The 20,812-nt window shown below is 42.4% G+C and overlaps 1 protein-coding gene across 11 annotated transcripts in view; it reads left to right on the top strand.

The window, feature by feature from the left end:
* The window catches only part of map7d1b (MAP7 domain containing 1b), a 51,986-nt gene extending 36,664 nt beyond the window's left edge, over positions 1-15,322 (top strand). For 3 of the 11 annotated variants that reach the window (XM_087835557.1, XM_087835556.1, XM_087835550.1), the window contains 11 exons: positions 1,959-2,078; positions 4,618-4,769; positions 5,660-5,802; positions 6,296-6,546; positions 7,477-7,789; positions 8,103-8,283; positions 11,538-11,642; positions 11,753-11,803; positions 11,897-11,951; positions 13,046-13,324; positions 14,695-15,322. In XM_087835557.1, coding sequence (XP_087691683.1) covers positions 1,959-2,078; positions 4,618-4,769; positions 5,660-5,802; positions 6,296-6,546; positions 7,477-7,789; positions 8,103-8,283; positions 11,538-11,642; positions 11,753-11,803; positions 11,897-11,951; positions 13,046-13,324; positions 14,695-14,705 — 1,661 coding nt within the window. In that variant the 3' untranslated portion in view covers positions 14,706-15,322. Of the gene's footprint in view, positions 1-1,958; positions 2,085-4,617; positions 4,770-5,659; positions 5,803-6,295; positions 6,547-7,476; positions 7,790-8,102; positions 8,284-11,537; positions 11,643-11,752; positions 11,804-11,896; positions 11,952-13,045; positions 13,325-14,694 lie in introns of all 11 variants that reach the window. The other 8 variants (XM_087835552.1, XM_087835555.1, XM_087835548.1 and 5 more) reach the window with 5 other exon arrangements.
* The last annotated feature ends 5,490 nt before the right edge of the window (positions 15,323-20,812 follow it).

Here is a 20,812-nt window from a genome sequence, read left to right as displayed (position 1 = left end):
AGAAAATTCTCTGGAAAAACAGCTTAGATTAAGCCAGGGAAAATACAGAGTATATTCATCTTTTATTTATTGTGAAAAAAAACTACTTAAAGCTTACATATTGGTACAGTGTAATAATATGTGTTAGTCATTTAGATAAATACTAAAAATACATTGTTTTTCTTACAATATGCTGCATGGATTAGAAAGAAAACCATCTAAGAAGCAAGGAGGGCTAAATGTTAAAATGTTCACATTAATAGTAGAAATTGTCATTATGTAACTGATTAGATAATTAGATTGTTGTTATTGGTGCTTTAACACCACACTGTTTACTGCTTTAAATATTGTAAATCATCATTATCTGCAATCTATAAATCATTAAAAATGTTGTATTCAATGTTTGCTGTTTTAGTTTCAGCGTATACATACACCGCCCAGTTTTCCTGACGTCTTTATCGTCAAACCTTGACTAAAACCACGTGTACGTGCGCTCCTGTGAGTGCCACTTATTCTTTCTTTCTCCCACCTTTTATTACAATCTGTTGGATTATATCCTCCTGTTGTTGCACGCTGACCCTTTATCACATGAGACTCGCTAAAGAAGCACGCAGAGCCATGTTCAGGTCGGAGGAGTGCGTCTGTGCTTGCAGGACAGACAGCACAGAACCCAGAAAACTCTGAGGGCTCTTAGCAGTTAGTGTGGGGTCGTGTAAATGGCCAAAGTGGGTCTTACCTGATTTTGTTTTTGAGTGGTAAGTCGTAAAAATGAACTGAGGACACTCCTCTGTGTGTGTGGGTTTTGTTTTGTTTTTAATATTTGATGTCTTTGTGCACAACATGTTCAGGCGTCCATCCTGTACGACTTCTCTTCAGTGTTGAGTCTCATCATATCTGAAAGGCAGGCTGGAGTTTGACCAAACATTTCTCAGCAGCAGTAAGACTCACTGGATGAGTTAAACCTCAGCGGTCAGAGCTAAAGAAGCACTGAGCTCAGGAGTCTGGGGATTTCCTATTTTTCCTATTGTCCACAAATCCCATGAATAAACTGCTTTATGGGGCTCCATTGTTGCTCAAAATCTCCGTGACATGCAGTTTTTTTTTACTGTCAGAGTGCTGCCACAAACGATTCCCTCCATAACACCAAATGAGTATTAATCCGCTGTTGAAAATAGTTCCTACAGTTGCTCTATTTCCTCCTGTTGTAGTTTTACCTTTAAATCATATATTAATTCTTGTCTTAGGCCTCCAGTTTATCCATTATAATCTACTCTTTGGAGAACTTTCTCTGATTGGCTGCCTGTTGCAAACCAAAGGTTTGAACAGCAGGTGGGTGGGGCTTCTGCACTCGCTTATAGGTGTGTGCAGGTGATCGTGTAAATAATATGCCTGTTTGATATCATACAGAGCTTTTGACTCACAGGATACTGGGAACCAAACCCCAACAAATTTTATTGTACAAAGCAATTTGGAATAAAGTATTTATAAATCAAATAAAAATTGAATTTTAATCATATTTAATTTCTTGGTTCCACCTGCTGATATTCGAATCAACCAGTGAGCGTTGATGCTTCCCAGAAATGTTTCCGTAGCTGAGCGTGCATTCAGGTGCAGGTGGAAACTCGTGTAAAATCCTGTGGACTAATCTGCATTTTCTTCCTGTCTGAGAATTCAAACCCTGAAGACACAAACACATTGACGGTCTGAGGGTTTGTCTGGCTAAATAAACACACGATGAAGGTGTTTATTTACAGGTGTTTACATCATAACCAGGTAACATTTCCTCATCCGGCTTCATGTGTGTGTTTTCGTGAGGTTTTCAGCAGCACACGAATGCAGCGTAAAAACTCCACTCTGCATCGGATGTAGAGAGGGTGTGTGAGTGTGCGTGAAAGTGTAAAGTGGGAGGTTTTTTTAGTGTGTAAGAGGAGTATCTGCTGTAACACTAACTCGACACTGACAGCGCCCTCTTGTGTCAGCCCGCAGCCTGCGCCTCAGCCCGTGGGAGAGCCGGATCGTGGAGCGGCTCATGACGCCGACGCTGTCCTTCCTGGCCCGCAGCCGCAGCGCCGCCACCCTCCTCAACAACAGCGACTCTCGTGAGTGTAAGACACCTGCTATACTTTTTTACCCTTACTCTGCTTAACCTCTGCTTCTGTGCACACACGTCTTATTGTCTGTAGTGATTTTTTTCATTCCTTTCATAAAAGGGAAAGAGTTTGTTTGCTGTGAATCAAACAAAACGGAATAAGATCCTAATCTTCCCCCGTTCTTTTTATCCTTTGTGGAGCATGTGGTATGTTTGTCCTAAACTGTGCTTTGGTTTACTTCGTGGTACATTTATGCCGAGTTCTACACAATATCATCACAAAAACTTCTCAATCTGAATGATACAGACAGAAAAATGAACGATGATGAGGTCGTAAATCCCTTCATGTCAACCAGTGCCAACAAAACACAAAGCTGTTAGATTGTTTTTAATCCTTGCCATAGCTTGGAGTGTGAGGAAGTGTGGACCTGAATGCAGAGACCCAGAGGGGCAGCGTTCAGAACAAACTGGTAGTAAATCAAAACATAAAAGTTACATCTAAAGTCCAGAAGCAACAAACAGGACGCGTGGATAATTTAAAAAAAATTACCTTCCTTAAAGCTGTTACGAAATGAAGAACTAACTATAAAGATTACAGTCGGGCTGTAAATATGTTTTTTAGTTAAATGTGGCATAATGTTTTGTGTAGTCGGTCATGTGGGTAAGCCTCAGCAGAACCAGATCAGCACAGCAATATGGATGACCCTCTTTCTGAGGAGGAGGAGGACGATATAACTATCAACCAGAGGACAATGATACAACTTAGATGAGGAGGTCAAGCTGCTCCTGCCGAAACATACAAATCCAAAAGTGGTAACATCTGTTGGAGGCCTTGTACTGTTGTCATGGATCCAAGCAGTCCATGACACATTTGGAATGACGGTGTGCTGGAGTGAACACAGCAACAAGATCACTGACAGTCTCTGACACATCGACAGGCAGAACTATTTTCCAGGCAACAATGTTACTTCAGACTTTTGAATAATATCAGCAGATTTTACAACAGAGACACTAGAGCACTGTCTGATGAGCTTGCTCCTATCAGGGATGTATGGGAGAGATGTGTGCAGCTCATTTCACGGAAGGTCAACCCAGAGCCTGAGGTGACAGTGGGTGAAGATTTTGCCCCAAGGAAAATGCTCCTTATGGCGATACATGTCCAGCAATCCAGGCAAATATTACATAATCTGATTTGATACGACAACCAGCTATGCTTGGAATTGAAAATATGGGTCAAGATTGGCCCATAACACCACGGATGTTACTATACAGTAGTTCATAATATTAAAGTAAAAAATAAATAGAACAAATTTATTTTAGAGAGCTCTATTCTGATACTTCTCAGTAAAAAGAAGTTAACATAACAACTTTTTATAGATCTTTTAGATAATTCCTGTGAGATTCAAATTACCATTTTGTTAGATTGAGAACGAGAGGTATGCTGTAAAGAAGGCTCTGGGGTGCAAAAGAAAAATATTAAAAGCAGCCTTTTCATAGATAAAAGACCCGTTAAAAACCAACCCATTAACATAAGAGATAGTAATAGTTCTGTAAGTAGGTACTTAAACAAAGTGAAGTAAAAAGCAAACTCGCCTCTCTTGCGATTTTTTTTTTGACTGCCAGTATCTGTCACTTGTTGCATAATTGTTTATTTAGTTTGTTTGTCCCTTTTTTTCTGCCAGGTAACATGAAATGAGAGCCAAGCTATGATTGGTTGGAGATCAACATTAATTTATGATGTAACATTCACCTAATCTGACACAGTGACAGAAAAGATATATTCTGTAATCTGAACCTGACATTTATTGTTTTCTTTCTGGAGTTTTTGGTCACACAGTTTGGTCCACAGGCTTTTGGACAGAGGCAGTTTGTAATTTCCCCTCTGCACACCACCAAAGTCAAACAACCAGGATATGATCCTTCTATTTAAACATAAGTGAGTTTTTCTACGTACTTTTGAACCTCTGGAAATGAAGGACTACTTATAAAAATGGCAGTAATTGCTTGACAGTTAGTTTTATTAAATGTCTTTAATTAAAGCTGAAAGTCTGCACTTGGCTCACATCTGGGTTGGTTGATTTAAAGTCCACTGACTTGGTGTACAGATGCAGAACTACCAAACATGTGTTATTGTCCAAAACCTTCTGGAAGACATGAGCTGTAAGACATGACCTCCATCATCTGTGCATTTGTATTACTTTTTCAGAATTTTGTTCTATTTTTAAGTAAAACTCATATTCAACGTTGATGAGGCGAAATGTAGCTCGAGCTAGTGTTGTCTTACAAAGTGTAAAGATGCTTTAATTAAATATAAAGCTACAATAGAAAGCAATGAAATCTGATTGTGTTTTGAGTGTGATCAATCCGTCACCTTCAGCTCGGCTGCTGTCACTTTGTCGGTCAGCAGCGTTTGAGTCATTATCCCGCAGCATGTCGTGTTCGCCGTGTGGCCTCACCGTGGGGTTTTTACCACCCTGCATGGTGTGTGTTTGTATGTGTGTGTGACCTCGGCCCTGCTGCCGCTCTCTGCATGTTTGTTTGTCACTCAGACTCTCACCACTGCTCCCGTTCAGCCTCGGCCAGCCCGCTGAACGCCTGCTCCCATCATCACCCGCACCAGAACACCGCAGAGCGCTGGAGGGTCTCCTCGGCCAGCACACCGGACATTACCCAGCGCCAACGCCGACGAAACTCCACCCCGGTAGGAGCGCGTGATTAGGATTAAACAGTTTTTGAGTATATTATCATTTTCACTAAGAAGCCCTGATATCCTGCTATGGTAACAGAAATCTGTATCAGGATTGATCATATTGATCTAATATTCTAATCAAATACTTCATATAAATAATTGTTGTGTGTTGTTCATCGTAACAAAACTGTCATAAAGTTTCAGATCAGGTCAGAGGTCACTAGTCATCAAGTAATCCTCAGACAGAATTTTCCACTCTAGGATTCGAATGATGAGTGACAGGAGGAGTGACAGCCCTATTATGGTCATCTCAGCCAGAGAGGCCACACCCACCATCTGCTTAAACCTTCTACTTGTGAGGGGCAGCCAGTCAGAAGGCAGTTGGCTTAAAGGGGGAGGAGCTAAAATAGCTTGTACAGAGTACAGAGAGTAGTAAAAGTTTTAGTTAGTTTTCAGTGGAGTAAAATTAATTTTAAAGCTCCAGTTAATGCCATAAAAACAACAGCTAACGAGACATTTTTTTGTCCAGGAGGTGATTTGATGAACATAGATGGTAAATGAAGCCCAGAAATAACAAAACTTCCTTTTATAAAAACATCACTGGATGGTGCCAAAAATTACGTGCAGAGAAAACATTGAATAACAAATCCAACTTAACAAATAACGAACAAACCCAAACAGGGGAAAGCAAATTGGAAAAAGGTGACTGAGTCTATTGTTGAGTCTTTCTACAGCACACAGCATGAATCACACAAGCCTTATGAAAAGTATTATACCTAATAAAATTCAGAAGACTGCAGCTATAATCAACTGGGTTTCATTTTCCAGCTCCAGCAGGCTTTAAATTACACGATTATATAATAAGGTAAAAACTGGCTATTTGTCTCATCTCTTCCTTCAAGGTGGATAAAAAGAAGAAAGAGAAGAAGGACAAAGAGCGAGAGAATGAAAAAGAGAAGAGCGCTCTCACAAAAGAGAAAGTGCAGAAGAAAAGACAGACGGCATCGCCTACGACCACGATCCAGAGATCCAGGCCAGAGACCAGGTATCGCTGCAGATTACCTGCTTTACATCAGATAAATATGTCCAAAAACTGTGGTTTATTAAGCAAACGGTTAATTAACTCTGTGTTAATTTAGGCGAGAAGCTGGGAGATAGACTACTTTAGCCTTGGAGCAGATTAATGTGTGGCAGATGGTGGAAGGTGGAGTAACCTAACGTTTAAAAGAGACGCTGCTGGACTCTAGCAGCAGGTCTGTTAGAGTGAGACTTGGAGTTCTCAGACAGAATCGTGTTTTCCTCCTGAATGATGCACAGGAGGAAATGACGGCTCTCTGCAGAGATTCATGACGGCTGAATGTGGAGTTTCACATCGAGTCACTCACAACTTCCACATGACCTAGTTTTGTTTTTTTTATGTTGCACGCTGGGAACCTTTTTACCTTTTCCTGCACTGATCTGAAATGTCATTTCCCCCCTCTCTCTCATCTCTGGTACTCGTTCTCCTGCTCATATTTCACCTCCTGTCTGCTCCTCAGCACCCCGAGGCCCAAAAACAGACCTCCGTCACCTGCCCCCAAAAGTCGCCCACTGTCCCCGCTGGTGCCAGCGACAGGTGCCGCGAAGACCCCCTCGGGCAAGAAAACGCCTCCTCCTCCCGGCATCAAGACCCGACCGAAACGGGCCCAGACGCCTGCCAGAGTGCAGCCCCAGGCGGTTTCTGCTGTCACCGTGGAAACGGGCCACGAACCCCAGCAGCCCGACACTTCAGAGGGGAAAAAGAGTGAGTGTGGGTATCCCACTGATGATGTCTGTGGCTTCAAGGTGACCTGGAGGTTTTGGCTGACATTCACCAAGCAGTAATCTGTGTGTGTGTGTGTGTGTGTGTGTGTGTGTGTGTGTGTGCTGGTAAAAAGCTCAGCTTACAGTGACCTGAATGCATCAGGAACTGAACAATTAATTTAATGACAGTTTTGTGACTCTCCCGTGAAACGTGCAGCAGAAAACTAATAATTCATATCTGTAATATCTGGTTCTATAACCTCTTGACGTACAGTATGTAACAGGTGATCTATTCACCGCTTGTTTTAAAAAAATATATATTTTTAGTTAACTGGACCAAACAGACGTTTTAGGACTTTTGCTTTCCAGCGGGCAAAAATAAAACCACAATCCTCACCCTAGAGTGTTCACCGATGTCCTGTCGAAATCAAATGCTCAAGCCTGCATCCAGGAGGATGTTAATAAGAAGTTTTAACGTGCATTTCTGATAGAAGCATCCAAGTCATGTTCAATTTGTAGGCAAATCTATAATTCCTTCATTCCCAATTGCATCTATTCAGTGAAAACGATAAAGAGAGATGGAGCTAAAACATGCAGCCATCTTTAAATTCAGCTTTTGTTTTGTGATAGAACGTGATTCAGTTTTGTGGTGACAAATAAAATGTGTGTAAATCACAGAAACAACCATAGATCTAGAAAATGTCTGGAGAGGACTGTCAGTACGGCGTCATGTTGAAGCTGCTCTTTTGTTTAAAGAGGAGGAAAGTGGTGAGCTGTGATTGACGTACTCGCTCATGGTGTCTGACAAAATGTCTTTTCACGCTGTCGCTGTGATCTGCGCTGTGTGGCTTCCTTTATAACACTGAAAGCTTTAAAATTGATTAAATGCTAAATGGGACTTTACTGTTAAAACGTGTCTTTCTCGCCTCTCTATCAGCCCCGGGTAACGTTCCTGCCATCGTGGTGTCCTCCGCACCGGCCACTCCTCTTTCTCCCGGCCCGCCGGTCGTATCAGCAGCGTCTCCAACTGTACCGAGCGTAGAACCTGCGGCGACCACTGTCAGCAATCCCGCTCCTTCTCCTGCACCTGCTGCCGCCTCCACCCCGGGCGCACCGGGCAGCAGCAGGCCGTCGGCAGGCACTAACGACCCAGAGGAGGCCGCTCGCGTCCTCGCAGAGAAACGCAGACAAGCCCGAGAGCAACGGGAGAGAGAGGAGCAGGAGCGTCTGGAGCAGGAGCAAAAGAAGAAGTGAGACCTGCTGTCCACACGGACTGTGTGCCTCATAAAATATGATAACACAATGCGTGACGGGCCATGTTTTCCTGAGTTTGTAAGGCAGATTTTGGATAAACACTTAACATTGTGCTGTGATCTAAACCCAAATAAACACTCACTAGTAAACAAAACATTAAAGCAACACAGTTACAGTGAATAATCAGCAAACCTACAACATAATAAAATGCATCATCTCAGGCACACGTTCAAAAAAGATATTATTTAGGAAAGGGCGCCACGGACCGCTGATGTAAATGCAGCTTGTAACGCAGAAACTTCTCCTCAGGATCCTGCAGGAGGAGGCAAGGGCCCGGGAGGCAGAGGAGAGGAAGCGCAGGGAGGAGGAGGCTCGCTTCATGGCCGAGCAGCAGCGCCTGAGAGACGAAGCCAGGAGAGCTCAGGAGGAGAAGGAGGCGCAGGAGAGAGCGAAGGTCGAGCAGGAGGAGAACGAGAGGCTGCAGAGACAGGTGGGTGATGACAGGAGTTATTAAGACGCTGCAGATTATGTCATTCCAACTTGAATAAGACCAGTGCATACGTGAGTCCAGGAGGTAGGAACGCTGGTTTAATGATGGTTTGGTTTAAGCTAAGTCAGTAAAAAAATTAACACATTGTGGCTAACCTTTTGGCAGGAAAAAACAATTCACCAACTAACTTTGAGGAAAGTTTTTCTGAATGGCCTCCCCAACTCGTGATTTCCTCTGCAATGACTGTGCAGTTTCATCACTTAAAACATTTTTGATGCTACTTTTAGTTCAGCGCCTTTCTGAAGCTTCATCTTTTCCTCATCTCTGCTGGTTTGTTTTCAAAATCATAACCGTAATATGATGAAAATGCACACATGGGCCAAAGTTTACCACTTCTCTTGAGGTTGTCTGCCTTCAGCATTCAGCTGTTTCTTCATACTTTGAAGGGTGCAAAGGATCCACTTGTGCATCCTCGATTATGGCTCCCCCTGCAAGCCTCCTCTCCCCTCTGTCCTCCACATACATTCAAGGATTTCAAGACATCCTTTCTTAGATTGATTTTCAGGTCACAGGCAGTAGGGCAAAGGAAATGAGAAGGTGCAACTTAATGAAAAAGGAAAAAGCCAGAGGACATGAGGAGAGAAGGCAGGGATGTGCGAGTTAGGTGCAGAACAAAGCTTTAACGTGATGGGCAAAAAATAAAGTGTTAGGTGGGGTGTTCATGAGGAAATAAGCATCACAGTGCAAAAAGAGAAACTTAGAAGCTGATCAAAAAGGAATGAGGCAATAAATTAAAAAATCTCAGTGCTGTGCTGTCTGATTGAGAGCTCTTCTCTCCCTAAATTTAAATGCTCAGAGGCATAATTACTGGGAAAAGTCAAAGGGGAAAGTATGGAAGTCTACTGGATGTATGGAAGCTTGTTTCCAAAAGTTTTGGGTGTTTGTCCCAAATTTTTGAAGTAATAACTCAAAATTTCTTATTATTGTGTCAGTTTCGAGTTATTTTCTCAGAAGTGTGACGTAGAAAGTTGAAATTTTGAGATCACTGGTTGAAACGAGCTTCCATGGGCTTGGGCCATAATGTTCTGAAACATCAGCATCGAAACGTCACATTTTTATAGCATACATCCAGAGTGACCCACAGAGCTACAATGGTCACATTAGTGGGAAATACACTTCGTTGAAATAAACCAGAATTATCCTTTAACCCCTTCGGCGTGTTTGTGGTAATCCAGTGAGAATCAGACACCCGTTCCTGACAGATCATCAACTCCACTGTAAATACCCTTTGCTGTGAAACCCCACTTAAATTTTCCATTAACCACCATGAATCCCAGTGATCCCCACATGCAGTAAGCCCATTTACCATCTGGGCAGATTAATGTGCAGGAAACTGTGCTGCTGTGAGCCCAAACATCAGCCTCTGTGACTGTCTGGCATCTGGGCAGATTAAAGAGTATGAGTATGTGCTGCTGTCACTCATGAGCACTAACAGTCAGAGGGCCCTTGTCTGCTGTGGGCACATTCCAGCTGGTGACCTCCATAATGGCGATGAGGGAGCCATTGTGACGGTGGAGGGTAGCGACGGGCCTGTGCTGCCTCTGTCTCGGTCGCTCGGCTCTGGATAAGCAGCGTCAGTGCGCGCCATGCCTGAAGCACTCAGCTCGTCTCGACTCCCCTGCTCCTCTCAATCAGGCCATTGTTCCACCCTGACAGCGAGCTTGCTTCACAGTGGAGTGGCCTCATATTTTTTTAGAGGTCATTTCGCTCAAGTGTTCAGCTAAATGCTCTGAAAATGCGCAGGGCTTGGGGAAGATGCAGGCAAGATTTAAAAAACAGCTGGCTGCGCCTCACGGCACCTTGTGTTGTTTTCACTGCTGGGTTTTAAACATATGTGTGTTTAAATATCCAGTCAAGTATGTAATGGGGGTTAAATAATATGAGGTCAGGCCTGAAGGCTGCAGACCTGCAGACCACGCTGAGCAGGTGCTGCCCCCTGGTGGTCAGTTGGTTTCAGTTGCATGTTTTTTAATGGTGTAAGGAGCCCCATCTAACACTCAACATATGATTGCTGATTGCAGCACACATGACAAGTGTCAGATGGTGAAAAGAAGTCAGTCTCATGAATATTTTTGAAGCAATTATTGACTCAAAACTGAAATATTTTAGCAAAATGTAAAGATGTGTGCAAGAAAGGGCCTCAAGCATTATCTGTCATGCTCGAAGAAGCTTTTTTATTTCTTTTTTAAATTGTCTACATATGCAACAGGTGGCTGGTTTAATATTATTTGACAGCTCACAGCCTTTGCAGAGGGAGTTTCTTTCTTCTGGATGAAAGCCTCAAAGTGCCGAAGAGTAGGGTTTAAAAACAGCCACAATCACCCAGATAAACCGCAGCGTTTATAGCGCAAATGAGCTTGTTTGCTTATTTAATTTGCTATTTTTATTATGTTGCATGGTGGCACGGTGGTTAGCACTGTTGCCTCACAGCAAAAATGTCTGAGTTCAGGTCCACCATCAGGCTGGCGTGAGTTTGTGTGGGTTCTCTCTGGGTACTCTGGCTTTTCTCCAAGACATGCAGTTAGTGGGGTTAGGTTAATTGGAAACCCTAAATTGCCCATAGGTGTGAGTATGAATGGTTGTTGTGTGACAGACTGGAGACCTGTCCAGGCTGTACCCTGGCTCTCGCCCTAACGCAACTGGGATAGGCTCCATCTCCCTCCGCGACTTTGAAAAGGATAAGCGGAAGAGACTGGATAGATTATTATGTTGCATTACCTGCTCTCTGTATTTGCTTTGAAAATGTCCTTTCTCATGGCTGTCTTCAGAAAGTGGGGATCTTACTGGCCCAGCAGGCACTGCTAGTCCTCTCCGAGGCCCTCCCCAAACTGCAGCCGTATTATCACAGCTTATTCCAGCTGTAGTCACATCTAAAAGTCATAGTGCATTGTTTTGTAAATACAAGAAAAATGTTTCATATGTAGCCTCTTTTTTATTTCTACCTGTATGTTACTTTATTAGGTACATTTAAACTAAACTTTTCCTATTAAATCTACCTTTACAGTACCTATAATATGTTGTAAAGCTGTGTGGACAGTGTTAGGCTAATATCCCGTTCCCTTTTGAACCCTCGGTCACCTTTAACTTTTACTTGGTAAGATTTAGAGCAGGAGGGACGCTTATGCTTCTTTTTCTTTAGTTTTACTGTGAAAAACGTTTAAACTCGCTTCATATTTGTATCTTCTTTATTTCAGAGGGAGGAAGCTGAAGCAAAAGCCCGCGAGGAGGCCGAGCGTCAGCGCATAGAGAGGGAGAAGCACTTCCAGAAAGAAGAGCAGGAGCGCCTGGAGAGGAAGAAGGTGAGGCCAAAGAGAGAAAAACATCATCTGTAGAGAGTTCAGAAAGTTACAGACAGTTCACAGTCGAGCTGAAAAGCAAGAGCACTGATCTCTCTGTCTGATCTGCACAGCGCCTCGAGGAGATCATGAAGAGGACTCGGAAGAGCGATGCGGGAGATAAGGTCGGTGTGATTCATTCGAAACTGGCTCCAGACTGAACACTTGCTCGTCTTTGTGGAATAACACGAGCCTTGTTCTGCTCTTTGCAATCACAGAAGGATGTCAAAGCGTCTCCTCAGGTCAACGGAAAGGACGCAGAGCTGAGTAAAGGTAACCGTCACCCCTCGTCAACCTTTAAATCAGTCACAAAAGAACACGTGTACTCATTCACACGTTTCTACTTTGGCTTTTTCAAAGATTATATCGACCTTTGTGAGATTGTCACCTGGGGCTTTTCCAACCCAAAGGTCTATTACTAACCCAGGAAATATACTGTATATAATAAATGGGCATTCTTTCTTTGGCTTTGAGGTTCCACCAGACAATGGAGTGCTAATATAATGCTAGTGCATGCCACCACAGTAGGTTAGTGTGGTGAAACCTGAGATGACCTTATAAAAAGGCAGTTTATTTCTTCTGTTGTGACACGGGAGGGTGTGCTGTTGTTTCGGCTTGTCGTGTACCTCCTCTTTGTTGTAACCGGACACAAAACGCAGACACTGGCAGATTTCCCTGCAGGAGATTCCTGCAGATATAAACTTTGATAAAACCTCCGGTATCTGTTTCCTGCATCAGCTTCTTCCCTTCCTGTTCCAGGACTGAACTTTTGTCTAAGCTTCTTGATGCATTCTCAATCATCCAGGAAAATAAATCTCCAAAAGTTGATTCTGTTCATCTGGACGTAGCGTTTTCTGGGAGAAACATTTCGTCACTCATCCAAGTGACTTCTTCAGTCTCGAAGAAGCGTGCAAGGCTGCAGAAAACGCTACGTCCAGATGAACAGAATCAATTTTTGGAGATTTTGTCTTAGCTGCGACACCTTAGGCATGAGCAGAAATGTTTTGTGGGCGGTATGTCCACCAGTATGTCCAACCTAACTGGATCATTAGGGAAAACTACTTTTACTGACCCAAAGAAATCATAAAGAGCCAAAAGTAGAAAAAAAACCTCTCTAAACTTGACCTCTTAATGCAAAAGGAAGCCTGGAGTTTTGTCTCAAAGCGATTAGCTGCACATACAATAATCTTGTTATTTGAGATTTTGGTAGATCTTGGCTATTTTAACAGTTTACATATGACAGAGACTAAAGAATATTAAAGAAAAGGCTGCATTTAATAAGTAGATGTGTCCAAATGTTAGACTGATTCTGTAAACATCTGAAAAGGTTGTTTATGTCCTTTACTTGTCCACAAATTTCTCTGCAGCTCCTGGAAACCTGCAGGCCCCCAGTGCATCGGTGCTCAACCCAGCACAAAACGTTTCCAGCACTGTTGTTGTAAACGGCGTCCAGCCCTCCGTGCACCAAAACGGCGTCTCAGCCAACGGCACTGACTTCGAGGAGCTCATTCAACTGAACAACAGTGGCGGTAGCGGTAACCCCAGCCAGCAGCAGAGCGGGCTGGTGAGTGAGCCGATCATGGCGTTCGAGGGAGGAGAGCCCTTCTTGATGAAAACAGGCCCCATGAAGCCTCAGCATGTCGCAGGTACAGAAACACAACATCGAACAGGAATGTGAGCAACAGGGTGGCTGCTTATCAGTCCTGCCCATCTACTCTAAAACATATGGTAAACATTAGCATGCTAATGTAACAAGACTACAATTCTGTATCTGCCCAACAGCACTGTGTTATTGTTGCAGGAGTAGGTTTACTTTTACAAATCAGCTGCACACGAATGTTTCTCATGGTAACAGCAGCTCCATTATTAGCTAAACTTTACAAGAGAACACGCCACCCTCAGATAAGAATCGAGGACCAAACCCAGTGTGGCAGAAGTGAGACATAAACCACTGCTAGCTTAAGAACATTAGAATATAGAAGGAGTTTAATATGAGGTACGGAATTCTCTGAACGCGATGCACATCATCTGCACAAGCGTCCGGATCTATTTTTGAGGAATTCCTGGATGACAGTCGCCTCTGATGAACATGTTGGGCCAGCATGTGCCAGATGTGTCCAAAAAGAGACAGCAGCAGGAAAAAAGAATGAAAATAGTTTAGTCTACATTAAATAAACAACAGAGTTAAATTAAAAGTGCCACAGGTGCATATTGAGTTCCTTATACTGTGAGTTTTATTTTCAATATGAAACAATGATTTTAAAAAAAAATGGAAATTAAATTGAGGTTAAGTTAAAGAAGAATAGAAAAGAAGACTGAGGTTGGGCAAGAGAATAATTCAAATGGCATTAATAAATCATATTTACACATAAATCTAAGAAGCAGCTGCGCAGAAATAAGTGTGAAGGGTGAGTTCACCTGTCACAGAAAGAAGAGTTATTGTTCAGTTATATGGAGAACAGTAGGAATGATTTCCTGAAGCAAGTATGGCTGAGGGAGAGGGAGCTGCCTCAGCTGTGTGGAGTGGAGTGGGTGTGTCTTAGTTACGCTCCTTTAGGGGGCATCGTCCAGCTGAAACCTGCCACAGGGCCAGAGGTGCTAGGATAAGTGCAGGCTGGAGCACGTCATCTCAGAACCTCTGTTCAGCCAGGTTTCCACCATCAAGTCAGAGATGAGCGTGCAAGGCTGCAGCAATAGCTCAGTCTCAGGCGACTTCAGTGGCACTGATGAAGATTTCAATAAGCAGAGATCATTTGGAGGACTGACCATGATTTATTGAGATAGAGAAATTCATTAATTTGACGATTAAGCTCCAGTGATCGATCATGGCAGAACAGAATCCCAGGATTTAGGACCTAAAACCTATTTTTCAATCTTTGAAAACTTGTCCCCTCATCCGAAATCAATCTGGCACCCTTCAATATAACACGAGTCTCATTTTCACCGAACATATCAAACATAAAACGAACGACACTCACACTCAGGCTTCTGGTTTTGTTCTTTTCCTCCTCCGCAGAGGTCCTGTGAGTCGCCACACATCCACGAAGACGCGCCTTTCGTCTCTGCTTGAGCTATGAGATTCATGCCACACCACAGCGGCTTATAAAACAGCGTGCCAAACAAAACAACCAGCGTTCACCTGCGCTGAATCCACATCCACGGTATCCACAGCGGAGGGACAGCAAGGAGGAGCAGAACTGGCTGGGAAAAAACAAACAAAACAAACTCATCTGAAACATTTAAAAAAACATAAAAAGCTTAAGTATTCTCTGTCTTCACCGCGTGTTATGGTGCAGCATTTTTGTCAAGTTTTACCGAAACGTCACATGCAGATTTTATGGTGCACCTTAAAGATGACTGACTGTGTAACAAATTTTAGAAAATACAGTATAAAATCCTGGAAATACATAATATTTGACAATGGTTGTTATTATTACCGTCGCTATGATATTGTTATTGTTACCTTAAGTTGAGCATTGTGTGTGTGCGTGTGTGTTTTGCTGTTTTTTGTCTTGAATTATTGAGTTATTTAACACGGGGAGCATCGGTAAGGACTGGCCACAGTGTATGTAAATGAATAATGAGCCCGGCTGCCTCGGCCTCCTGTTACGGGGGATCTGTGAAATAAAGCTTTATGAAAGGGAGCGAGGTCTCCGTGTGTTTGTGTGCGTCTGTCGGCGATACACAAAAGCTCGTCTATAAGACATTTACAGCCCTCGCCACACTGGACTTGAACTTAACTTTTTTATCTTTCTTTCTGGAGCAAGTGGAAGAGAAAACCTTTGCAATGACTTTATCATTTGTTTAAAAGTGCCGACTTATGGCAGAAACAACCTTCCATAGGTTTGGGTTTTACTATTTTTATGTTCTTTAAGGCAGCGGTCCCCAACCCCCGGGCCTCGGCCTCGGTACCGGTCCGTGAGTCGTTTGGTACCGGGCCGTGAGAGTTGAGGCTCAGGTGTGAAATGTATAGTTTTCAGGGTTTTTATCGGTTTTCAGCGTTATTTTGTTATCGTTTTGATCGTTAACTCGGTTTTCCTGGGTCTTTTCACGTGTGTTATGAATAAATTTTCCTGTACCGGTGTTGTGCCAAAAAGTGATTGTCTTCCAAAAACTGATTTCCGGTATTTGCCAAAAAGCGATTGCTCATATTTAAAGTGCTATAAGTAACTTGTTGGGCTATAATATGTTAAACATATGTCAAATGCATCCCTTATGGATGACATAAAGTCATCTTGAGCCACAAACAACCTTTGTGTAACAAGATAGAAGCTGCAATTAGTTTTTGGCAGTGACTTTTATATAACCTTTATTTATGCAGTAAAAAAAATCTAATTAACATTAAAAATGTATTTTGTAAGAGTAAGTTGCCCAACAGGACAGCAGAAATGGCAGCAAATATTACAATAGTTCTGTAAAAATATTTTAAGTGGGGATAAAGGACCGGATTGGTTATAATGTAAGGACAAGTTGTACTTAAAAAACAGATAATTTTTTAATTCTTTATGTAACCCCTTTGTATCCCCTGTTCACCGAAGTCTATTTACGAACATACGTAAAGATATTACACATAAAAAATACACAGAAACACTGGAAATCAGTTTTTGGCAGACAAATCACTTTTTGGCACAACACCGGTACTAGTTTTATTTTGTTGTATTTATCCGCGACACATTAAAGGCCGGTCCGTGAAAATATTGTCGGGCATAAACCGGTCCGTGGCACAAAAAAGGTTGGAGACCGCTGCTTTAAGTGACAGGACTAATACAATTTGTGATCTTCTGTCATCGCACGTGGGTTTTATTTTCAAGACATAAATAATCTGAGCTATAAACAGTAGTTAGCAGAGCAAGATAGCATCTGATCTAAGCTGACAACTGGGCAGTTAACACCCAGAGACTTGGACTGCAACTGCTATAGTAAAAGTTTAGAGTTTAGAGCTGAATGAAATGAGATTTGCTTACAGAGAGGCCAAAGAAAAACCTGCAGTGATGAGATGATCCTGGATCCTTTCAGTGAAACCTGTAAATATGGATGAAGAAATCAAAATTGTTCTCCCACAGTCCCACATGCATGTTCGATTAAGTGGTGTGAATGTTTGGCTCTTTTAAAATGTAGCTTTATTAGAAGCTGATAAGCCGGAGTCTAAAAGACCAACATGAACTGAAAGTTAGCAAGGAATCAGACTGCTAAGGAACTCCAGACCCATTTTTGTGTTCCTTCAGGAGGTGATGGGAAGACAGGGGGGTGGTGGACACGTAGCTGATTCAGGCAATGAGCACTTTTTCTCCACCAGGCCAGGCTGCAGGGTGGGGGCTCCAGTGTTCCTGCTCCAGGTGAGATCACTTGGATCCAAGATTTCCTCTTGAACAGGATCATATGAATCTGGCTCCTCACCCAGGACCTGTGACCAGAGGCAAATTGTCCGAGACAACATAACTCCTGGGATCACTAAGGCACAAACCCCCTCCACCACGGAGAGGACTAACATACTAAAAAACATGACACATTTCACTTCAAACTAAAACAGGAAATACTCAAAAGGCAAACAACCAACACAGAAAAATGATAACACAGAAGGCAGGAGAAGAAATTAAAACAAAAGACTGAGTAAGAACTCAAATACAGCGCAGAGGTGATTACACAGAAAACGTCACTGTGACCCCGGTCACTGACTTAAAGGTGAAGAAGAAGGTCTGGGCGAGGAATTTGAACCATCACACATTTGTTTAGTGCGTTTTGGTGAAGTTTTATCCTCCAGTTTTCACCTTTTCATCATCAGTTACTGGTAGAGATGTCTTCATATGGCACAAGATTCACGAATTTAGATAGAAGACCCAGCAGACTGTAGTAAATACAGTTTGGTGGTGATTCACATTCAGCTCCAGAAGGGGGCAGCATTGAGCCTGAACCACAACTGTGATGATTCTCTTATTATCATCATCATCATCATCATCATCAGAGGCTGATTTTCTGCTAAGTCTAAAATCCATCTCCGGGTTTGGAGAAAAAATCACCAGTATCGTAGTAAAAATTTATTTTTTTTTAAATGTGAGGTGTTATTTTATCTTATCTATGTTTTTCTCAAATGGCTAGATCTGGCTGCTTTTGTTAGTCAAGGAAAGACAACTAATTCTGGTTAAGTGTATCGTCACAGACTAATTCTTCTGAACACAAACATTGACTCAGATGCACATCTTAAACTTGTGAAACTAGACTTACTGTATGCAGCTTCTCTGATACATTTGAGAAAATCTGAAAACTCACTACAGTAACACCAGGCTCCAACTATCACTATCCCACTATTTATTATATTTCTGTCCCAGCTCAGGAATCTGTCTCGATAAGATTAGATAATAATAATTGTCATTTTTCTCTGTATTTGATGCAGGCTGGGATTCAGGAAGTCAGTTAAGCCTTTATGAAACTGAACATAGAAAATTTTTAAAACAATTTCAACTCAAAAAATGTAATAAGCTAGAATATTTTTGTGAACCCACGAGGACCCACACCAGATTCAGATTGTATTTTTTGTCGTTTATTTTAGTGTATACAGTGCTTTTAAGTCTGACTCTCCAGCTCACTTCCCCCCCATCAATAAAAGAAGGAAAAACCCTCATTAGAGTAAATATCTCCACCTGCTCCATCCACCTCCCGGGCACTGTGCCCCTTGAGTCCTCTGCACCACCCCTCCCCTGCAGTGGAGCCAAAGACAACACCCCTGCCACAATTTTCTTCATTTTTTGCAGGATAGAAAGAGCTAAAAGAGCTTTCATGTTTGTTATCTCCTCCTTCAGCTAATAAAAACTCTGATATGTGATATGTCATGTTATCAGTCCGCAAAGCGCAATAAAGGTGCTGCACAGTTGGCAACTACAGAGAAACTACAGAGAAATATGTGAATTAGTCCTCTGTGTCAGGTGACGCTAAACCCAAACCAGTTAAAATACTTTTAAAATGATCAGAAAGTCCTTGGAAGATTTCCCCCTGGCTGTAAAAAGTCAGAGAACCCAAACAGAGGTAAAAGATAAAACTATGATGTCTGCACCTGACATATTTATCAGTCCTGAATTATTTTAAGATCCAAACAAATCCATGAATTCAAGGCTTTTTTTTTGAGTAGCGTTTTACCCTTTGTGCTTTAATTTGATAGCCAGCAGACCTTTTTCAGTCAAGTTTCTGGGAAGACTGGATTTTCATACTGTAAAGAAGGAGGCGTTAACAGAGTGGGTGTTCAGCAGCAGCCCATTTGTTTGGCTGTGCCTTGAGGCTGCACAGAAGGGAGAAGTGGCCGCAGACATTTCTGAGGTGTAGACCAGCCACAGGATCAAAGCTGTTCACATGAGGCTTGCTGCCCACCTGCTATGATGCACTATAGCAACCACATATTAGAGACCTTGTGGCTGGAGTTTAGGCAACTTTGTTCTCAAACAGCACCCTTATTCCTGCAGCAGTCGTACAGTTTGGGTCACAGTCCATCTGTCGATGTATCAAATGTCTAAGTAAACACACTGGACCTTGTTACGCTGTGACCACACTGCCATTTTGCTCAGAGATGTGAATCTGTGCAGAGAATCAGGGCGAGGACACTCTGTCTCCTCTGGCCTGGTCATGATTTTATAATTAGAAAGATTACTCACCAGATAACACAGCCCTGCATACAAAAGACTGTGATTAACGGGACTCTGTTTAGTGCAACTCGTAGTTCTTTGTGTTTTACTGTCGGCCTCATTGGTGGATTAAGTTGTTTACTTATTGGTGGTGATGTCTGATGAAGCAGATTGAAGCTAGGATTTCTAAACATCTACTGAATGAATCTACTGCCTTCTTTTCAGAAGGCAGTAGATTCATTCTGTAACACAGAGATGATAAGCCTGAGCCACAGGGGAAATTTTAAATGTAATTCATTATATGCAAATGCAAAATAAGGTAGAAATAATCGGTGTCCTAATCGCAAAACAGGAGATTCAGCATACAGTGTGTTCAGCACTGGGATTGCTGCGCTACATACTGGCTCATTCTTACTCCATGTTGTTTCAGAGCCGTCATTTTTGGGGGGACAGTGGTGTAAAAAAGCTAAGCATCATCTCGCGATCTGTAGAGACAGCTGAGAAACAAAGTCAGTGACATCCATCAGTCTGGAAAAGCATTTTCTAAAGCTTCAGGACTCCTGTGAACTATAGCGACAGTAAACTTTTACACAAAAGGACAGGAGTGGTGAAAACTAACACAGGATTTCAGCAGAAAGACGTTTGCAGACAAAACCTACCTGTGTTTAACTTGAACTGTTCCCAGATCAGTGTAAAACCCCTGCCTTTCCTCTTTCCTCCTCTCCACTCCTGTTGTGTTTAAATGTCACCATTACACACCTTACATTTTTTTCTTCTCCTGTCCATGATCTGTTTACCCTCCATGTTCATTTCTCTCTGTTCTTTCCCCTGACCTGCCAACTGGTCATGGCCGATGTCCGCCACTCCCTCAGCCTGCTTCTGCTGGAGGTCTCTTCCTGTTAAAAGAGGGTTCTTCCTCTCCACTTTCACCAGTATTTTAGGATCTTCCCTAACAATATAAATTACCTTCAGGCCACTGTTGTTGTGAATTGGTGATGTATAAATGAAACTGAACTGGTTTGAACTCAGTCAATACGAAGGTGAGGCGGTGCTATCCTCTTACACTTTGTCAAGGCGAGGACCTAAATAAAAGGAAAGGGCATTCAACAAACTGCTAAGAAGACAAAGCAGAAGTCCAGCCAACAGGTTTACTGATAAAACCAGTAGGAAACATGAGAGGCATGAATAGAAGTGGGAGAAAAAACAAAGTGTCAAAAAAGTTGTTTTCACTAATGCACTGCAGAGAGCGTAAAGACCCAACACAGTCAGACTGGACACGTGTGCTTCCTCCTCTGCTCTCACCTTCTAATTTCTATATATATAGATTGTTTCCTGGTATTTGCTACACATGAATAAGGGGAACTGAGCAAAAAATACTGATGTATGAGTGAAAATGGCTTCAGACACTAACAGGGGCCTGATCAGGGCAAAGCCAGAAAGTAAAATCACAGAAAGCCAGATGAAGATAAATAAACAAAGATAGGAATGAAGGACATAGAATAAAGTCACAAATACCAACATGAA

The sequence above is a fragment of the Neolamprologus brichardi genome, chromosome 22 (assembly GCF_056152115.1).
Source record: "Neolamprologus brichardi isolate AB-2024 chromosome 22, ASM5615211v1, whole genome shotgun sequence".
In the NCBI taxonomy this organism is placed as follows: Eukaryota; Metazoa; Chordata; class Actinopteri; order Cichliformes; family Cichlidae; genus Neolamprologus; species Neolamprologus brichardi.
Note: the sequence above shows the minus strand (reverse complement) of the source record. Positions and strands in the feature narration are given on the sequence as shown.